The following is a 17,164-nucleotide window of genomic DNA, read 5'->3' on the forward strand; positions in this document are numbered from 1 at the left end:
TTTGAAAACTTTGTTAACGGGAATAAGTAAATATTGTTTGTAAGTTTAATGGTTATTCAGGTAATAATTACATAATTCAAATTGTATTATCTAAATAAACAAAAAATATTACACCTTTTTAACATATAATGTTTTTTTAAAGTAAGTTAATGAACTTACTCCAGATTAATAGAGCTACAGATTTATGAATTTTATGTAGTTTTAATTCAGTGATTGCAAATTTACTCTAGTCTGAAAAGTAGAAAGCCGTTAACAACAGAAGGTTATAATTTAACCTTTCTCCATAAAACCACATTCGATCTTTGACTGTCATAGGTATTTTAGTTAATAGTAAAAATTGAATTAGTCAAATTTTTTCTACTATATTTTGGACTTGAAAGTTAACCTTCTTTAAAATAGTAAAACCTTGAAAATTAACTTTTAAGTTTTTTTTTGGAGGGGGAAATAAGCACACTTAGAATTATGAATTGGTTTGTAGAAATTGATATTATTTGTAGTCTACAAGATCTAAAAGTAGAAAATAAGGATCCTGAAAATATAAAAAAAAAAATTAGATATAGGCCGGTTGAATAAAAGATACCCTAAAATGTAAAATAAATTAACTGAAATAATAATTGCTTCAGAAATTTGACATTTAACTACAAGTATTAACTATAAATTTAACTATTCAAAAAATTGTAATCATATGAAAAATAACGATAAAAATCTTCTATTGTGTATTTTAGAATGCTTAAATTATTATTGATAACGGTTTTTTTCTTGTTTGAAGAAAAATTTTGCTTAGAGCTTATCCAGTTTTTATGAGTTAAAAGTAAAATAAAATGTGTCCTCTAAATTTCATTAGCGAATATCGTGGTTTTCTTATTACGCAGTTCCAACAGAGATTAATTAGCCTCCGGTAATTACCGTTCAGATAATACTTCAGAGGATGAATGAGGATGATATGTATGAGTGTAAATGAAGTGTAGTCTTGTACATTCTCAGTTCGACCATTCCTGAGATGTGTGGTTAATTGAAACCCAACCACCAAAGAACACCGGTATCTACGATCTAGTATTCAAATCCGTGTAAAAATTACTGGCTTTACTAGGACTTGAACGCTGGAATTCTCGACTTCTAAATCAGCTGATTTGGGGTTGGTCTAGTTCACCACTAGACCAACCCGGTGGGTTGAAGTTGGTAATCTGACTAGGTATATCTTGTCACTTTGTCTTATCGATCGATTGCAGTCTATTGAGTCTCGTCACCTAATAAAATTCAAAATTTCCTAAGACAGAAATCATGTTAGTAATAATGATTTTAATCTCCCACTAATAAATTTCCCATATCATATACAAGGAGGAGGTGATGCTCTCATTCTAATGGAAAATATTATTCCGTAGGGATCTTTTTTTATTTAACTTGCTTTAGTTATAATCAAATCTTGCAACTGTTACATCTTTTGATCTATCGTATGAAAATCAATGAAATTTGGTACACGTATGTAACTTCGATATGTAAAAATAAATATTTTTACTTTTTAGTCTTAATAAACAAACTTGAACAAACAATAATATTCAGGTATAAATATTATTAAGAATATTTTGTTTAATGGTTCCAACAGAGATTAATCAAATATCTCCCTACACGGTAACCTACTATTTACAATTTTATAAAATCTATAATTACCATTAAAATTGCTGCTATTCATTAGTATAAATGTAATTAAATGAAATCAAAACAAACAACTATTGAAATAAATTTCTGTTAATAAATAAACAAATAAAAAATGGAACTTCTATTTGAAGATCTACTCAGAATTTACAGACACGATCATGTAGTCAAATCAGAGGATACGATTTTTGTCATTGCAGATTTAAAATAACTTGTAAAAATAAAGTTAACGTTAGGGAAAACTTCAGTATTTTTCCTAGCTGTTTGCTAAAACACTATAAAAAAAGCAATTCACAACCCCTACAAAGCAAATAAGTACAGCAAAAATTTGATCCAATATTAGTAACCCATAGAATTTTATAAAAAAAATTACCAGTTTAAAATAAGTTATCTTCTTTTTCTATTTTAGTTTAAATTACCACTTTTGTTTTAAACTAATTAAATCTCTTTGATTTTTTTTCAGTTATTACAGAAGTCGAAGATTGGTTTTCCTTTTTATCAAAAATAAATAAAAATTATGTTAAATCAGTTGGAAATGTGCTTTCATTTTTTTTGTTTAACAAAAATGTTCCAATACATGAGTTGACCTTCCCAAATATATCAGTAAAATTTAAATTTATCCTTGCCATAGTAGTAGCAGCCAGTAGTAACCAAATTGAATAGTAAATGTGAAATGTGGATTTGTTGGCCGTAAATAGTAGGTAACTATTAAATGATGCAACCCCTTATGTGACTAGCGTGTCGGCTAGTAAGTCGCAAAGGGACTGTGTCAACTGTGAGATATGTTAGATCGACTCAAAATCAGATATAAATCCATTGTGATTTGTTACGTAGTACGTGTTATTAAATTTGCTCAATAGTTACATTTATATTTTTTCTATGATTAAAAAAAAATTTTTCTTTTAAATATATTTCAACAATAATAAAAGACTGATAAATAAATGTGGATCACTAGATATGAGCTTGTTTACTTAAAATTTAAAAAATGTAATATTTACTCTTCTATATTAATCAGTAAATAAATTGGGTTAATGTTTTTATATTTAAATCAACTATGTTAAATCAACCCAAGAACCTAATAAAATTTTTAAAAAAAATTTCGAATTATAACTAAAATATTATTTTATTGCGCTATTTTTAAGAACTGTTAAAACTACCTAGATCAATAATCGTTACAAAAGATATATGACGAACGGATGACTTTATGTTATCGTCATTAATTCAGATATAAAAAAAATTTGTTTATTCGCTCTGAAAAATTTTAATTAAAATTGTTCAGAGTTAATACGTAAAAAATTCAAAAACAGTATCTGTATAAAACTATCTAGAAAATTTTCCCTAAGGGAATAATATAATTTTATATTATTATCCCTCGATGACTTTTATCTCATAAATATTATGTCTAATATAGTTTAAGTTAAACTTCCGGCTTTGAGATCACATTTGATTAAATAATTTGTTTAGATGACTTAATATTCCTCACAATCTTATTTTTATAATATTACATTTCTATCTCTTGCCTTATTTGATACAATAGAATAATCTTTCTTAAGTAATTATTCTGAACGGAAAGTAGTACATCGTATGGAGTTAAATTGTTCTCAATGGTTCAACTAAACAATAAACCAAACCTTGTTTTTGAGTAGATACCATGTCAAAAAATGATTTAAAAAATTTTAAATATTTTATGATTTAAAATTTGTATTATATATGACTGGGATAAAATTTTAAATCCCGTCAGACGATAGAACAAAGCTGTCAAATTAATGTCGTTAATGAAGAAACACTATACAAGAATTTATTTTAACAGGGATTTAAGAATATTAATTTTCTTTTTTTAACTAATTCTGTATTAATATTTAATAATTAAATTAATTTTGTCGTTTAAAAGTTGACAAAAATTAAATTTTATTTTTCTAGACTATCGCAATAGAAAGAATAGATTCAATTTAACTCTACAAAACCTCCGATTCAGACTGCCCACCATGACTTAATTCATAATTTATGCTTAACGAATTTATTCTAAGTACTACAACAAGTTTCTTTATAGTTTTATCACTTATTTGTTCTGAATGATAAAAATGATATTGAATAACCTTTTACGAGAATATAAAAGAAGCATACGCTAAATCACAACAGTTTCATTGGAAGTTTTGATGAGGAGTATTTTTAAATTGAATTTACTCTTTTTATTGGAATACCTTTCTTTCGTTTTCCTGTTTAGACTCCGGTAATTACCGTTCAGATAATACTTCAGAGAATCAATAAGGATATATATATGAATGTAAATGAAGTGTAGTCTTGTACAGTCGCAGTTTTACGTTGCTGAGATGTGTGGTTAACTGAAACCCAACCAGCAAAGAACACCGGTATCCACGATCTAGTATTCAAATACGTGTAAAATGTTATTGGGATACCTAGAACGACAAAAGCTAATATTTTTTTTATTTTTTATTAACAAAAATAGTTATTAAATATTAATACAAAATTAATTAAATAAGAAACTAATATTCTTAAACCCCGTTTAAAATAACTTCTTTCACAATTTTTCGTAAGTAACTACAGTTAATTCGTCATTTAATGCAATTTGTTAATTATCGTTTTATTTTTGACTGATGTATTTATTCACCAAATACGTTAATGCGTGGGATATGAATATGGAAAATTGAAGCGTATGAAAAAATGTCATGCCTGGCCAGGATTCGAACCCGGGACCTTCAGATTAAAGGCCGAGATGCTACCACTCGGTTACGGATATATTTTTTTATTTATACATTTTTCCATATTTTCTATTGATGATAATCGTTTAAAAATTGAAATTACCATTTGTTTAAGTTTAAATTTTAAGCAAGATATTTTTTAAAATCTTTTCAGGATCTAAAACTGCTTTTAATTTGTTCAAATTTCAATAACCATTTAGCATAGTTATTTATTTCTCTATACATAAATGAAAATTTAGTTTCTTGCAAAGTATAAATATTAATCGGGCTGAATATGTCGTAGCTTAAACTTTGAACCACTTGAGAGGTTAGAGTTCAGTACTGTACACAATTAAATACTCTTCCTATATTCTTATGTATATATAAAATGTATACATTGCTGACAAATTTAATTGTGTTACATGACTGGATTTGATTTTGTAATTAAATTAGGGCTCTACGGTACAATAATAATTATCCTTTAATAACTAAATATAGTCGAATAATTCCTAGGTAGTCAGTCTGTTTGTCTCCAGCCACAAAGGTTCGTTGTTTATGATGAAGTTTACCTATATTCCAATTGTAGTAATACTATTAAGTTCTTGTAGTATTGAAAAGTCAAACACGAAATGTCAAATTCTCTCTAACACCCAAACACAGAAGTTAGATTAATCAGCCAGCAGTCAGTTCACCTCAATACCTTATAAAAAAACAATCTGGATAAATCACTTTTTTTTTATAAAAATTGAGAACTCTACTTTAGTATAAAGACATACGATTCTCCAAAAATATGCTTGAATTAGTACATCTACACGAGTACTTCCTTGTATAAAGTATTTTATCCGTTCTGTTGTGTCCCTAATAAAAGTTATTTTACCCACTTTTAAAAAAAGATTCATTAATTTAATAGCAGATTTTTATTCTTTATGTACTTAATGTCTTGGTCTTCGGTTTTCCTCAACAGATTCTTCGACTTCGATGATTTTTATAAAAATGTCAAATAAAAATTTTGTCAGGCAGTCTGGTGATTGGTTTTACTAGATTAATTGTGAAAATGTTTTAAACTGTAATTTACATAACCTACATTTTCGATTTGAAGTTATTTTTAATTTATCGCAACTTAATGTGTACTGGATTTGTGGTGGATATGGTCTGATGATATTCTTTTGTAGAAAATCTAAAGAAAATATTTTAGAAACCTTAAATACAAAATACAGCACAACACAATTCACACTTCGCTCCTAATGGTCTTCAATCCCACTTTTCAACAGTTTCCATTGGTTTTCAATGATATTACTGTCTTTTTTTACCAAGAACGAAATTTCTTGTCCTTCTGTTTTTTACCGCGATGACGCCGTTTCTGATTGGTTTAATTATATAAAAGAAATGATAAATATAAATTATAAAATTAAAAATAAACTTTTACAAAGGTAAAAATGATTTAAAAGATACTTGCACTCAAAATAATAAAGTAATATTTTATCAGTTGTTTAAATTTTTAGTTTTAAAGCACCAACAAATAAAAACATTTTACAATAATTTCCTAATCCTTAATTTGGCTTCAAATTCATCAATTAACAGTGGATTGAAGAAGTATTTTCTTTTAATCTATAGTTTGAACCGTTTATTTTATTATATTTACAAGTAATGTTAAAATTTTGTCTCCTTTCGGTAAAGTTAAGTGGAAATTATTATATCCCATCTATATTCACGAAAAAAAATTGTACTCTTTCGTTAGATTTTTTCTTACTTGTTTGCGTACACAGTAGTTATCTGCAAAAGTACGTACTTACCTAAGTTATGTACTTCGCAGGGTAATACCAAAGTATCACCTATAACTGTTCGATATGTCTGACCAGTGGATAAAAATGTCGGGGCAGCTGTAGAAGGTCCCCATTTCTGTTCTCTTAATCTGCTCTTTGAATTTGATCCTGCAACATAAACAAATTTAACATTCAAAATACTTCAAACACTAACAGCACTCTTGTTCGTGATATATTATAACGCAATTCAATATACCACGAAAATATGCGGGAGGGAAGAAAAATATTTACCCACAAAACAAATCGACAGTATTCAATACCAACACATCATTACAGAAGTTTCGTTTACATTTTAAGTCCATTACTTGACAAAATTGTTCATCACTTATATACCAATTGAAATAATTTGACAACATTCAGAGTAAATATTCGGTTGTTTATAATCACTGTTATACGTTTAATTGAATGTGTTTGTATACTTTACCAATATTTCATTAATTTTAAACAGAGTTTACACAATCTATCTATATGATTGTGTATAAACAAAACGCTTAGCAATGCCATTATGTAAAATATTTTAAGGTTAATTGGATTATTGATATGTTAAACGTTTGTACACGTAAACAATTTATAAAGTAAATTTTATGAATTGGAATATTGACTCGTTTTTTCGTTTCCTTAAAAATGTTTAATTATTTAAGCTTGTTATTAATGATTTGACGTAAAACCTTTCTTGCGCAACACTACACAATGTTACTTTATAAAGTAACATTTCATGTTACCTAAATTTCAACATGTTAATAACAACATGTTAGATGATTAATGTTAAACTGTTAATAGTTTAAAATTAAATTAAAATTCAATCCATTGATAACAGTGAAGACATTGAGAATGAAAAATGGGATTATATGTTCATAAAAATAGAACAGCCATATAGAAAGATACATACATATTTGTATAAAATTGGAAGGATTAAAAGAAAAAAATTAATAAATTTTTAATTTCATTAAAATTTTCCTTTCATAAAGGAGGTTAACAGATTATAGTTTGAGATTCTTTTTTTAGTTTTAGTTCTGAAAAACGTAAATTTCTTTAGGTACATTTTCAGTTTTAAACTAAAACAAGATTGGCGAATCCGTTCGTTAGATATAGTGGTTGAATTAATTTATATAATATATATAACATGAATTAATTCTTCCTTTCGAAGAAGTGATTTAACCCTAAACGACACTTAAATGCCAAATAATGAAATTATATATATATATATATATATATATATTGTATGATATTTAAGTATGGAAATACGAGTCATGAAATGCCTCGTAGTTTTATACTGTATTTGGAGGCAGAAAGAAATGCCTCCAAGTAGTAAAAAAATCTGCGTTATGGTTGGTTTTTAATTTTTGTCCACCATCTTAGATCCGCCATATTGGATCAAACTTAATTTTTTAAATAGGAAGTTGATTGTATGACACATAATTATGATTTAAAAATTTACAAGAAAAGCAATGATGAAACCCGTTTTTCCGTTAATACATTAATTCATTATCGAGTTATAAGCATTGTAAATTGCAATGACGAAACAATCGTAAAACAAGGTAAAATGCGCTGCGTGAACAATTTTATTATTCATGCAGCGCGAATATATATATTTGTACATAGTGTATATGTACACATATATATGTATAGTGATAATTTGCTAAATGAAATTAAATTGAGTTTTTTCAACAAAAAAAAAAAAATCGAAATATCGAATTTCTTTTGTTGAAAATTAAAAATAAAATTATATCGATTTAAAAATATAAGGAAAGAAAATAAAATTAATAGACTTCTGATGAGAATTATTCTTTGGCAGAAACTAAAAAAAAAAAGTTAGAAAAACTATTGAACATTATGGAATCCACCTAGAAAAAAATTCTAGTTCTGAAGTTTTAATTTTTATTTTAAACCATAAAATTACAAAACACGTACAGTTTAAGAAAGATAATAAAAACAAATTTGCTTACAATAGCACGGATAAAAGTAATTAGATCAGGGATTAGGCAGAAATTAAAAAAAAAAGAAAAAAGTATTACGATTATAACGCTTTATTATATCAACATATATATATATATATATATTCAATAAGGAAATGAAAAATGAAACGACTTAATGCTTTTGAAGTATAATATTAAAAAGAGGGTGCAAAAAATTGTGATAGTAGATGAACTTAGACATGAAGGGAAAATATATTTACTAAAACGAAAAAGATAAATTGATTTGTTGTAGAACTAATTTCTTTAGGATGTATAATAAGAAGATTATAATTATTTTTTCTAGCAATAAAGATATCGGTAAGTGTAAACGATGCAGAGAAAAACAAATAAAGGATTTTTTTAAAAATACAAAATGAAGGATTTATGACGTAGAAATTAATTTGAAGTTATAATCTTGTCTTGAAAGATGTTTTATCTTTGAAAGATGTTGCAATAAAAAATCAAATTATTTATAAGTCTACCTCAAATTAATAATTAATTGAATTTTTAACTAACAGGCAGATTGGTACTCAGTTACTTTGATAGAAGTATGTATTGGTAACAGGTCCTTACCTGTGTACTTAAAATGTTTGTTTTGCGTGTTAGAAATACATACGTAGTTTATTTGTAGGGGAATTGTTTTTAGAGTTTCACATACGCTGTGTTTCATAAATAACTGTTATATCTTGTTATGAATCACATTGATCTGATATATTACTTACCATTAACCTACAGTATCGTAGTTAATACCACACTATGTGATACACTGCCATTACAAGTAACCCATACACTACGTAGGGATAGCGTAGTCCATTTTACATCAAGCATCTCTCTCCGATCGTAATCACTCCATATACAGCTACTATTCTAACGTTGTTGTGAGTTAGGGTCCATGTCCGATATGTATTCTCTTATGAACGTTTCATGAGGATATACGATTATATATATAGTACATATTTACAAACGGTTTACCTATTTTCCCCAATCATTATCGTATACGAACTAATAACTACCATTGATATCATAATGGAAAAGTTACGTAACAATATTTTTCGACAGGTTATATAAAATAATCTTGTTTTCTTTTATCCAAGTAGTCATTAATTTTCGCTTTTACATCTTACCGTATAATCTGTTGGAAGTACGGCACTTGATCTTTATTTCACCTACGTTCTTCCACATCTTGTTTTACAAATATACATTTTATGTTATGTTTTACTTTTCAATAAAATAAATTATTTATCATATACTTTTTTTTTTAGTATCATTGAATTTAGCCTCTTTGACAGAGTAAATATCCATAGTTTTCATTACACGGACAGCTGCTCACAAGTTACGTGTATATTACTGGGAATTAACTATATATTACTAGCAATTAACATTTTTATAGTTTCCCCCTCTAGTATTTTCTATTACTTACAATTTGAAAGTCAAAGTGTTACAATTATTATTCGATCAACATTATATTTTGATGCGTGTCTCAATTCTATAATGTACAAGGATTTTCATTACATCAATAGATGGGTTAATCATAACTTCTGCAAATTATAACATAATTAATATTTATTTCCTTACTTTTTCATTTTCTTCTTTTAAAGAACTGTACAATACAGAAATCTATATAAATAAATAAATAAATAAATATAAGTAATATATAAATATAAGTAATGAATAAATGTATGATAAATTATTTATAAATAGAAATAGTAGTTCATATAATAATAGTTCGTGTTAGGTCTTATTTAGATAAATTATATTCATTTTGTAATAGCGTTCTTTGCTTCTTTTCCTACTTTGGATATTGCATTTAAGAAAAGTGTAATAATAAAAGTCACATCAAGGATTAAAAATAAAACCTGAAATGTTGTAATAATAAAAAGCATATTTTACTAGTGTGTGTGTGTGAAGTAACACTAAAATAACTAATAATAAATTTAAAGTGTTCTCGAAGTATGTAACAAACTTTCAGATGTTCTACCGGTGAAAATACCGAAAAAGTTCATATAAATATGTATTCAAAAACGCTTCGTTAGCGAGTGTCGGCTATCACTTATTCCGTCCTGATTTCTGCGCCTTCGGTAAAATGAAGCCAGACTGTAATTTTGGCAACCAAATTAAGAAATAAATTTAGTGGTCTTATATGAAATATGATCGGAAAAATGAAAAAAAATAGGTTCCAAAACTGTGTTTTTAGTCGTTTTTGGAAACCCTGAGGTAAAAAGCACACTACTTTTATTGGCGTAAAATAATATTAATTAATGAGTAATAAACACATAAAAGTTTTAAAAGACCTTGTAGAGAATTTGACTATTAGTAAAACGTTATGAATAAAGTTCAAAAAAACTGAATACTTTCCCCAACTGACGTCGCTAACGAATTATTTCCGAAACTATATTTATTACAACTTTTCTCTTTATTTTTACTCAAAGAAGATGCCCTTGAACTTTGTTACATTCTTTGTGAATTACCTGTATATATTATACACGTTTGTATTTATGTCTGTATGTAGGAGTATTTTAAATATATATATATTAAATGTATGTGCACATAAAATACATATGGTTTCCACTTTTCCAACCCTTTTTCATTTTTCAATTTAAACCACATTTCTTGGCTGTTAATTAGTTAAAATAAAGCATAAAAATGAGATAAACTAAAGTATAAAATTAATTTTGTTATTATTAAGGAATAAACATAACAATTGAGAGCTTCATACTGACATGACGGACAACATCGACATTATTTTTACATTATGACGATAAATTGTTGTATCTAGAATTTTTGTTTTTAAGAATTTCAAAATTCCTCTAATATATTAATTTGTGAAGGAAATAATTATAATCCATAACACATAAATATTGCTGATGATGGATTAATATCCGAAACCGTTCGGACATAATAATAAAAATAGTTGGTTAGTGGAAATTATTATATAATTAAAGTATAAGAATAATAATATTCTAAAAAAATATAAATAAAATAGTAATAAAAATAAAAATTAAATAAATAAAAATCAGAAATAATAAATCAATATTTGTATAAATTCTAGTTGGTGATGGCCGGTGCATACAAAATGAGTTATAATTTATCCACTTAAAAGGTAAAATGCGGTGTGATGTCCATCAATTCCACCTTAAGAAATAAGATAAATTGTTACTTTTGAACGTAGAGGTTTATTTGAGACATTTCTGCAGCTGGTTTCTATTTTAATTTAGTAGCATACATTTAATTTTTATTATACAGTATCTGCTCACTGTATTCTTTGAAAGTGTCTAACAAAATTAAATTATTAGTTTTGATGAATGTTGTCACCTGAATTTTGATGAGCACGGTATATTTATGTGTAGTAGAATATTCCATTCGGTGACGAAGGAAACTTGAATACAGTGGCATTAAAAGCTTAATAATGCTTGAAAATGACATATAGGTTTTGAAAGTTACGTTTTTATGTTTCATGGAAGTTACTGCAGCGATTTGATTATTATACATGACAAAAAAAAAAGTTAAAACAACTCTAATGTTACAGCAAACTAAAATTTAAAAATTGCTTGTTTATTAATACCTAACATTTTACAGACGTATGTTATTGGATGAATAGCAGGCGACCTGAGATACTTCGAGTAAGGGAGCCTGGACCATACGTTTCATTCCATGAGTAGAGTCTTGGGTCCGGAGGAGGCATAGAAAAGTGTCTTACTTCCTCATGCAATTCTTTTCGGGCCATGGAAGGTTTTGTTTGTCCTGTCTCGATTCGGTGTAAGGACCACTTCGGAGTGTTTTTATTGCGGTGAAAAGGATTCTCCACAGCACGTCTTATTCAACTGTACGAGATGGTTAGCAAATAGAAAACTGCTTGGTGTAAAACAGCTAACACCAGAAGACGTCGTGGAGTATATGCTTCACAGCAGTGCGAAGTGATATCCTCACTGGCCTCGAATATACTTAAGACTAAGAAGCAAGTGGCAGCGAAGTGGGGCGCCGATTGAATGAAACAAGACAGGAGTCGACCTGAAAGCCGGGAAAGCGAGGTGGTGAACAACTCTCTTGAGCCAGCGTTCTCATCTGTGCCTGCTTGGATGGGCGGCGGTGATAACGCACTGGGCTCTGGATCCCCTGAACTCAAAGGCATCTCTTGGGCTGCGTAATGTTTAATTACTGTACCTGACTCGCGAGGGGGAGGAGGGTCGGTGGGCGCAGGCACACATACGCACTCTTAATAACATTTTGCGGAACCTGGTAGCGAGCCCGACACTTTGCCTGTAAATAGGGTTCCTCCGACTTATCTAGAAAAAAAAAATTGTGATAAGGTTTGAAAACTGTTACTACTCTATCCGCTCCATATTTATAGATAAATAATGAAGTTTTTAATGTGTAAAATAATGTTACTTACTTTTTTTTGTTTTTTAAGTAGAATTCATAATTCCCTCGGATAAGGATTTAAATCTATTTACAAACTAATGAAATTATTTTGAGAAAAATATATTTTTAAATTTAATTCGAAAGTAAAATTTGTAAAATGTTAAGAAAAATCTACAGAATTCCATTTTTCGGGTAGGATGCTTTGAGTATATATTAATTTTAATGAATTTAATTACATTAAAAAAAAAAAAATGTTAAACTTTGAATAACTGCAAACGTACAAGCACTCCAACCGTGTGAGATTGAAACTCTTTCTCTGGGTAATTATATTAATTTCGATTTTCTCACTCATTTACAGATATTAACGGTAATTTATGCTTTAATGTTTACGTGATACTGATTTAACATTATACTGGTAGACAAAAGAAAACAAGGTACAGGTACTGATTGATTGCATCGCTTGCAAAACTGTAATTTTCAGTCATATACTATTGTATTAACCCACCATTCCGAAGAAAAATATCAAGCTCAAGAATAAAAGTAATAAACTGGGGATACATATTTTATCGTTTTAATGGATTTTAATCTTTTAATTTTACTTTCATTGCATCGTTCTGTATATTTTCTTAAGTGTAATTAACGTGGAATTTGTGCCTTTCAACTGTAAAGTTATCGGTAAAAAAAAAAAAAAAACTTATAGATGGTTTTAGATTTACAAAAAATTGTAATTAATGAAGAAAAAAAATTGCTAGGCAGGAATAACGGTTTATAGGGAGTATTAGTTCAGTAATTTGTGCCACGGTTATTTTTACGAACAGTAGACCGCTTATCTTGCCTGCTTGTTTTGACCGACACTGCGCTTGCGCAAAGCCTGCTGACCGTTCCGTATGCGTACCTGTCTGAACACGTTCACAAGACGATTTGCAGGTAAACATGGTGATCTCATGTTTTCGTTTATTTACTCTTCTGCTACTACTCTTCGTAATGACTGTGACTGATTTTTTTATGCCTGCTGCAGTATCTCTTGAAATTAAACTAATTTATAAATAATGGTAAGACATTTTAAGTTACATTTATACTTATAGTAAGGTTAATTCTATTGTTTGTTAAGCAGTGTTATGTCTAGTAATGTTAATTAAAGCTAGCTTTTATTCAATCAAATTGAACAATCGTTAGATTACGAACTTTTTATTGTTTGGCCTTTTTTTACTCAGATTAGTAAATAACTGTGAAATGTTTAGATCTAATATTTTAGGGCTTTGTCATAATAAATTACATCTAATCAAAAAATGAAAAAAATTTATACAAAAGATGAAAATGAGAAACATTTAAACTAATAAACAAATTAGTTTAAATTAAATTTTTCAATATGTTATAAGAATTAACATAAACGGACGTGTATAAACAAACACACGACAGAATTCGCCTGATCCTTTTCTTTTACGATACAACACTTTTTAGTTTCTTCATGAAAGTGGGGTTAAATATGTCTTAATTATGGTTTAATATGTTTATAATTTATAATAATGTTATTACTAAAGGAAGTGTTAGTTTTAAACTTTACAGTCCATTCTAGTCTCTCATAACTACGATGTATGTAATACACCTAAACCCCTCATTATAGTTGAGTGTCATATCATTTATAGTACTGAAACTCTCCTGCATTTCCTTGGACATGAGTTGTAAATGATTTTCGGTTCAGTGAAAAAATGCATTGAGATGTCAATCCGCTGTTTTCCCAATATGTCGGCTATATAATTTTTGAGTGTTAGGCTTATTTGTATTTCGTGTGCGATCACCTGCATCTGCAACTATTTCATAATGGCGTTTAACAGACAGAACCTAATAAAGTAATTAGCTCAACACAGGCGTATGTGTGTGTGTGTGTATATACAATATAATAGCTTCAACATAATCGAAAAAAATTACAATGAAATTGTAAACCGTACGGTAGGAGTTTCACAGATATCTTTCTTCCGCTCAAAAAACAAACATTTCTGTAATATAAATAATATTGTTTTTAACAAAACGATACTGATATCAAAAAAGGTAAGACACTATATTTCTATTATCAAAATCTGTTATTAATATAGAATTTTATTTAAAAAAAGTATATGTAATTGACAATAAATATACAACAATAGATAATAAACGTTCTTTAAACATTCCATGCAAACAATAGAAAGATTGGTTACATAACCTTTACCGGCCAATTTCATTTATTAAACAACAAATAGTACATAACACATTTACAGAAATAATATAATTCCTATGATTATTCGTTGTTTAATAAATGAAATCGGTCCTGTAAGAATTTTATAACAAATTTTTCTATTTTTTCATGGAACGCTTAAACATCGTCTATTATTGTACAGGGCTCAAACATTTTTTTTACATAATTAATAAATTTCAATATGTGCGCCCTTAGTCGCTCGACAAATGTCCAAACGATACTAAACTTCTCTCCAAACATTTGTTAACATTTCTTCGGTATCGGTTGTCATCGCTTCATTAATCCTATTTTAAGCGGTTTAGGTCGCGAATTTTTGTGTATAAAAAACGCTTTTGATGTACCCTCGCAAGAAAAAATTGCAAGGTGTCAGGTCTGGACTCCTTGGAGGCCAAAGTACGGGTCCTTGCCGGCCTATCCATCGATCTCCAAATTTTTCGTTCAAAGCGTCCGTGACCGATGCATTGAAGTGCGGGGGAGCACCATCTTGTTGGAAATGAAGTGGATGAATGTTTTCGAGTTCATCCGGCTGAGGAAAGCAATAATCGGTTAACATGTCAAGATACACGACCCCATTAATTGTTTTTCAGCAAAGAAGAAAGGCCTTATTACACGATTATTCATCGCGTCACACCAAATATTAACTTTAGGCGAATCGGGTTGTTTCTCAATAAATGCGTGTGGGTTTTCAGAGCCCCATATTCCTGAATTGTGTCTGTTAACACATTCACATGGAATGTAGCTTAGTCTGCAACAAATTATATCGTCTAAAAATGATTCGTTTTCACTTTTTCTGTCCGACATTTCAACGGCGAAATTGTAACGTTTTCACCGTCATCGGGTTTCAATTCCTGCAGGATCTGGATTTTATAAGCGTGTAATTTCAGTTTTTTACGTGAAAATTTGTGAACTGTTGATTTTGGAATACCTAATTCGACGCTTCGACGGGGGATGGACTTCCCAGGACTTCTAATTGCCGATTGTCTAATTAATTCAACGTTTCGTCCGGTACACTTGGTCTGCCGGTTGATTTCTGTTTCTTAACCGATCCAGTTTCTTCGAATTGTTTGAACCTACGTCTTATGTTAATTTTGTGTGGCGGGTCTCTTCCGAATTCACGTCGAAACGCACGTTGAACTAAAATTACGGATTTTAATTCGGCCATCAATAAAACACACTTTGCTTTGTCTTTTTCCGAGAACATAGTAACTCACTAAACTCACCTCAACAACAATTCAAGAACTGACGTTGTGGTTACAACTCCTGATAAACAAACTTTTGGATTGGAGGCTTTCAGGGATACCAATATAACATCTAAAAATTTTCCTATGAATTACTGAAATCGCACCAAACCGCACCATTCTTTTATGATAACTCTGTCTATTACATATATTTAACTTTTTTTTTTTAAATTCTAAATTAATAACAGATTTTGTTAATAGAAATGTAGTGTTTTACCTTTTTTGATATCAGTATCGTTTTGTTAAAAGCAGTTTTATTCATATTACAGAAATTGTTGTTTTTGGAGCGGAAGAAATAATATCTGCGAGATTCTTACCGTACGGATTACCATTTCATTGTAATTTTTCTTAGATATCACTGCGTTTTTCTAGATCATTCTTTTATTTATTTTATTTTTATGAATTATTAATCATTATCTTATGTATTTATTATTAAAATTTATTGCCTTTCTAGAACAAACAATTGAATTTCACGGCCAATGTTTTTTGTTGATAGTCATATTATTTTGATATTTATTTTGTTATTTATTATTTTATTTTTTTATTATATATTTATTTTGATATTTATTATTAGTTTCACTTTATATCATATTGTTTCTTTTTTTAAAAAACTATTGTAGACCTTCACGAATCGAAGATCCGTGATGTAATATTGAACTTATTACTTTGTAAGTGTAACATTCGGTTTTTATCGTTAAATTCGACTTTACCGAATGGAATTTATTTCTGTTTTATTTTTTTCCTTTTTTTAATAAAACTATGTCGTATAATCTGTTGTACACTAATACTTCAATTTTTTTTTTTAAAGAAATGGGGAATTAAAAAATTGTTTCATCTTCAGTACTTTAATTTACATAAGATAAATTACATTACTATTAAAACAAGCTGTAGTATTTTTTCATTTAAATTTTATTATTTCCCGTATGTTATCAAGTTTTTGTACGCTATCTAGTACTATCAAGTACTGCTATCTAGCGGCGCGATTCGTAAATTCACATTAAAAAATGAAAGAAATGACGTATTCTAGTCTCGCAGTTCATCAAATGGAAAAAAAACCGTTGTGTAACAAAATTCGAGGTATTTATTGAAAGTATTCTTTATTACAAATTTAATTGACCTGAAATATAATTTTTGACGCTTATTTTTTAATTGTTTTCCTCCATTTTCATTTCACTTTTAGGTTAGAGTATGTTTAGAACCGTAA

At 28.5% G+C, this 17,164-nt stretch overlaps 1 protein-coding gene across 1 annotated transcript in view; it reads right to left on the reverse strand.

The window, feature by feature from the left end:
- LOC142320292 (lachesin-like) overlaps window positions 1-17,164 on the reverse strand; it is a 339,547-nt gene that overhangs the window by 217,713 nt on the left and 104,670 nt on the right. The window contains exon 2 of the mRNA XM_075358000.1: window positions 6,146-6,283. Coding sequence (XP_075214115.1) covers window positions 6,146-6,283 — 138 coding nt within the window. The remainder of the gene's footprint in view (window positions 1-6,145; window positions 6,284-17,164) is intronic.

The sequence above is a fragment of the Lycorma delicatula genome, chromosome 2 (assembly GCF_047948215.1).
Source record: "Lycorma delicatula isolate Av1 chromosome 2, ASM4794821v1, whole genome shotgun sequence".
Lineage (NCBI taxonomy): Eukaryota > Metazoa > Arthropoda > Insecta > Hemiptera > Fulgoridae > Lycorma > Lycorma delicatula.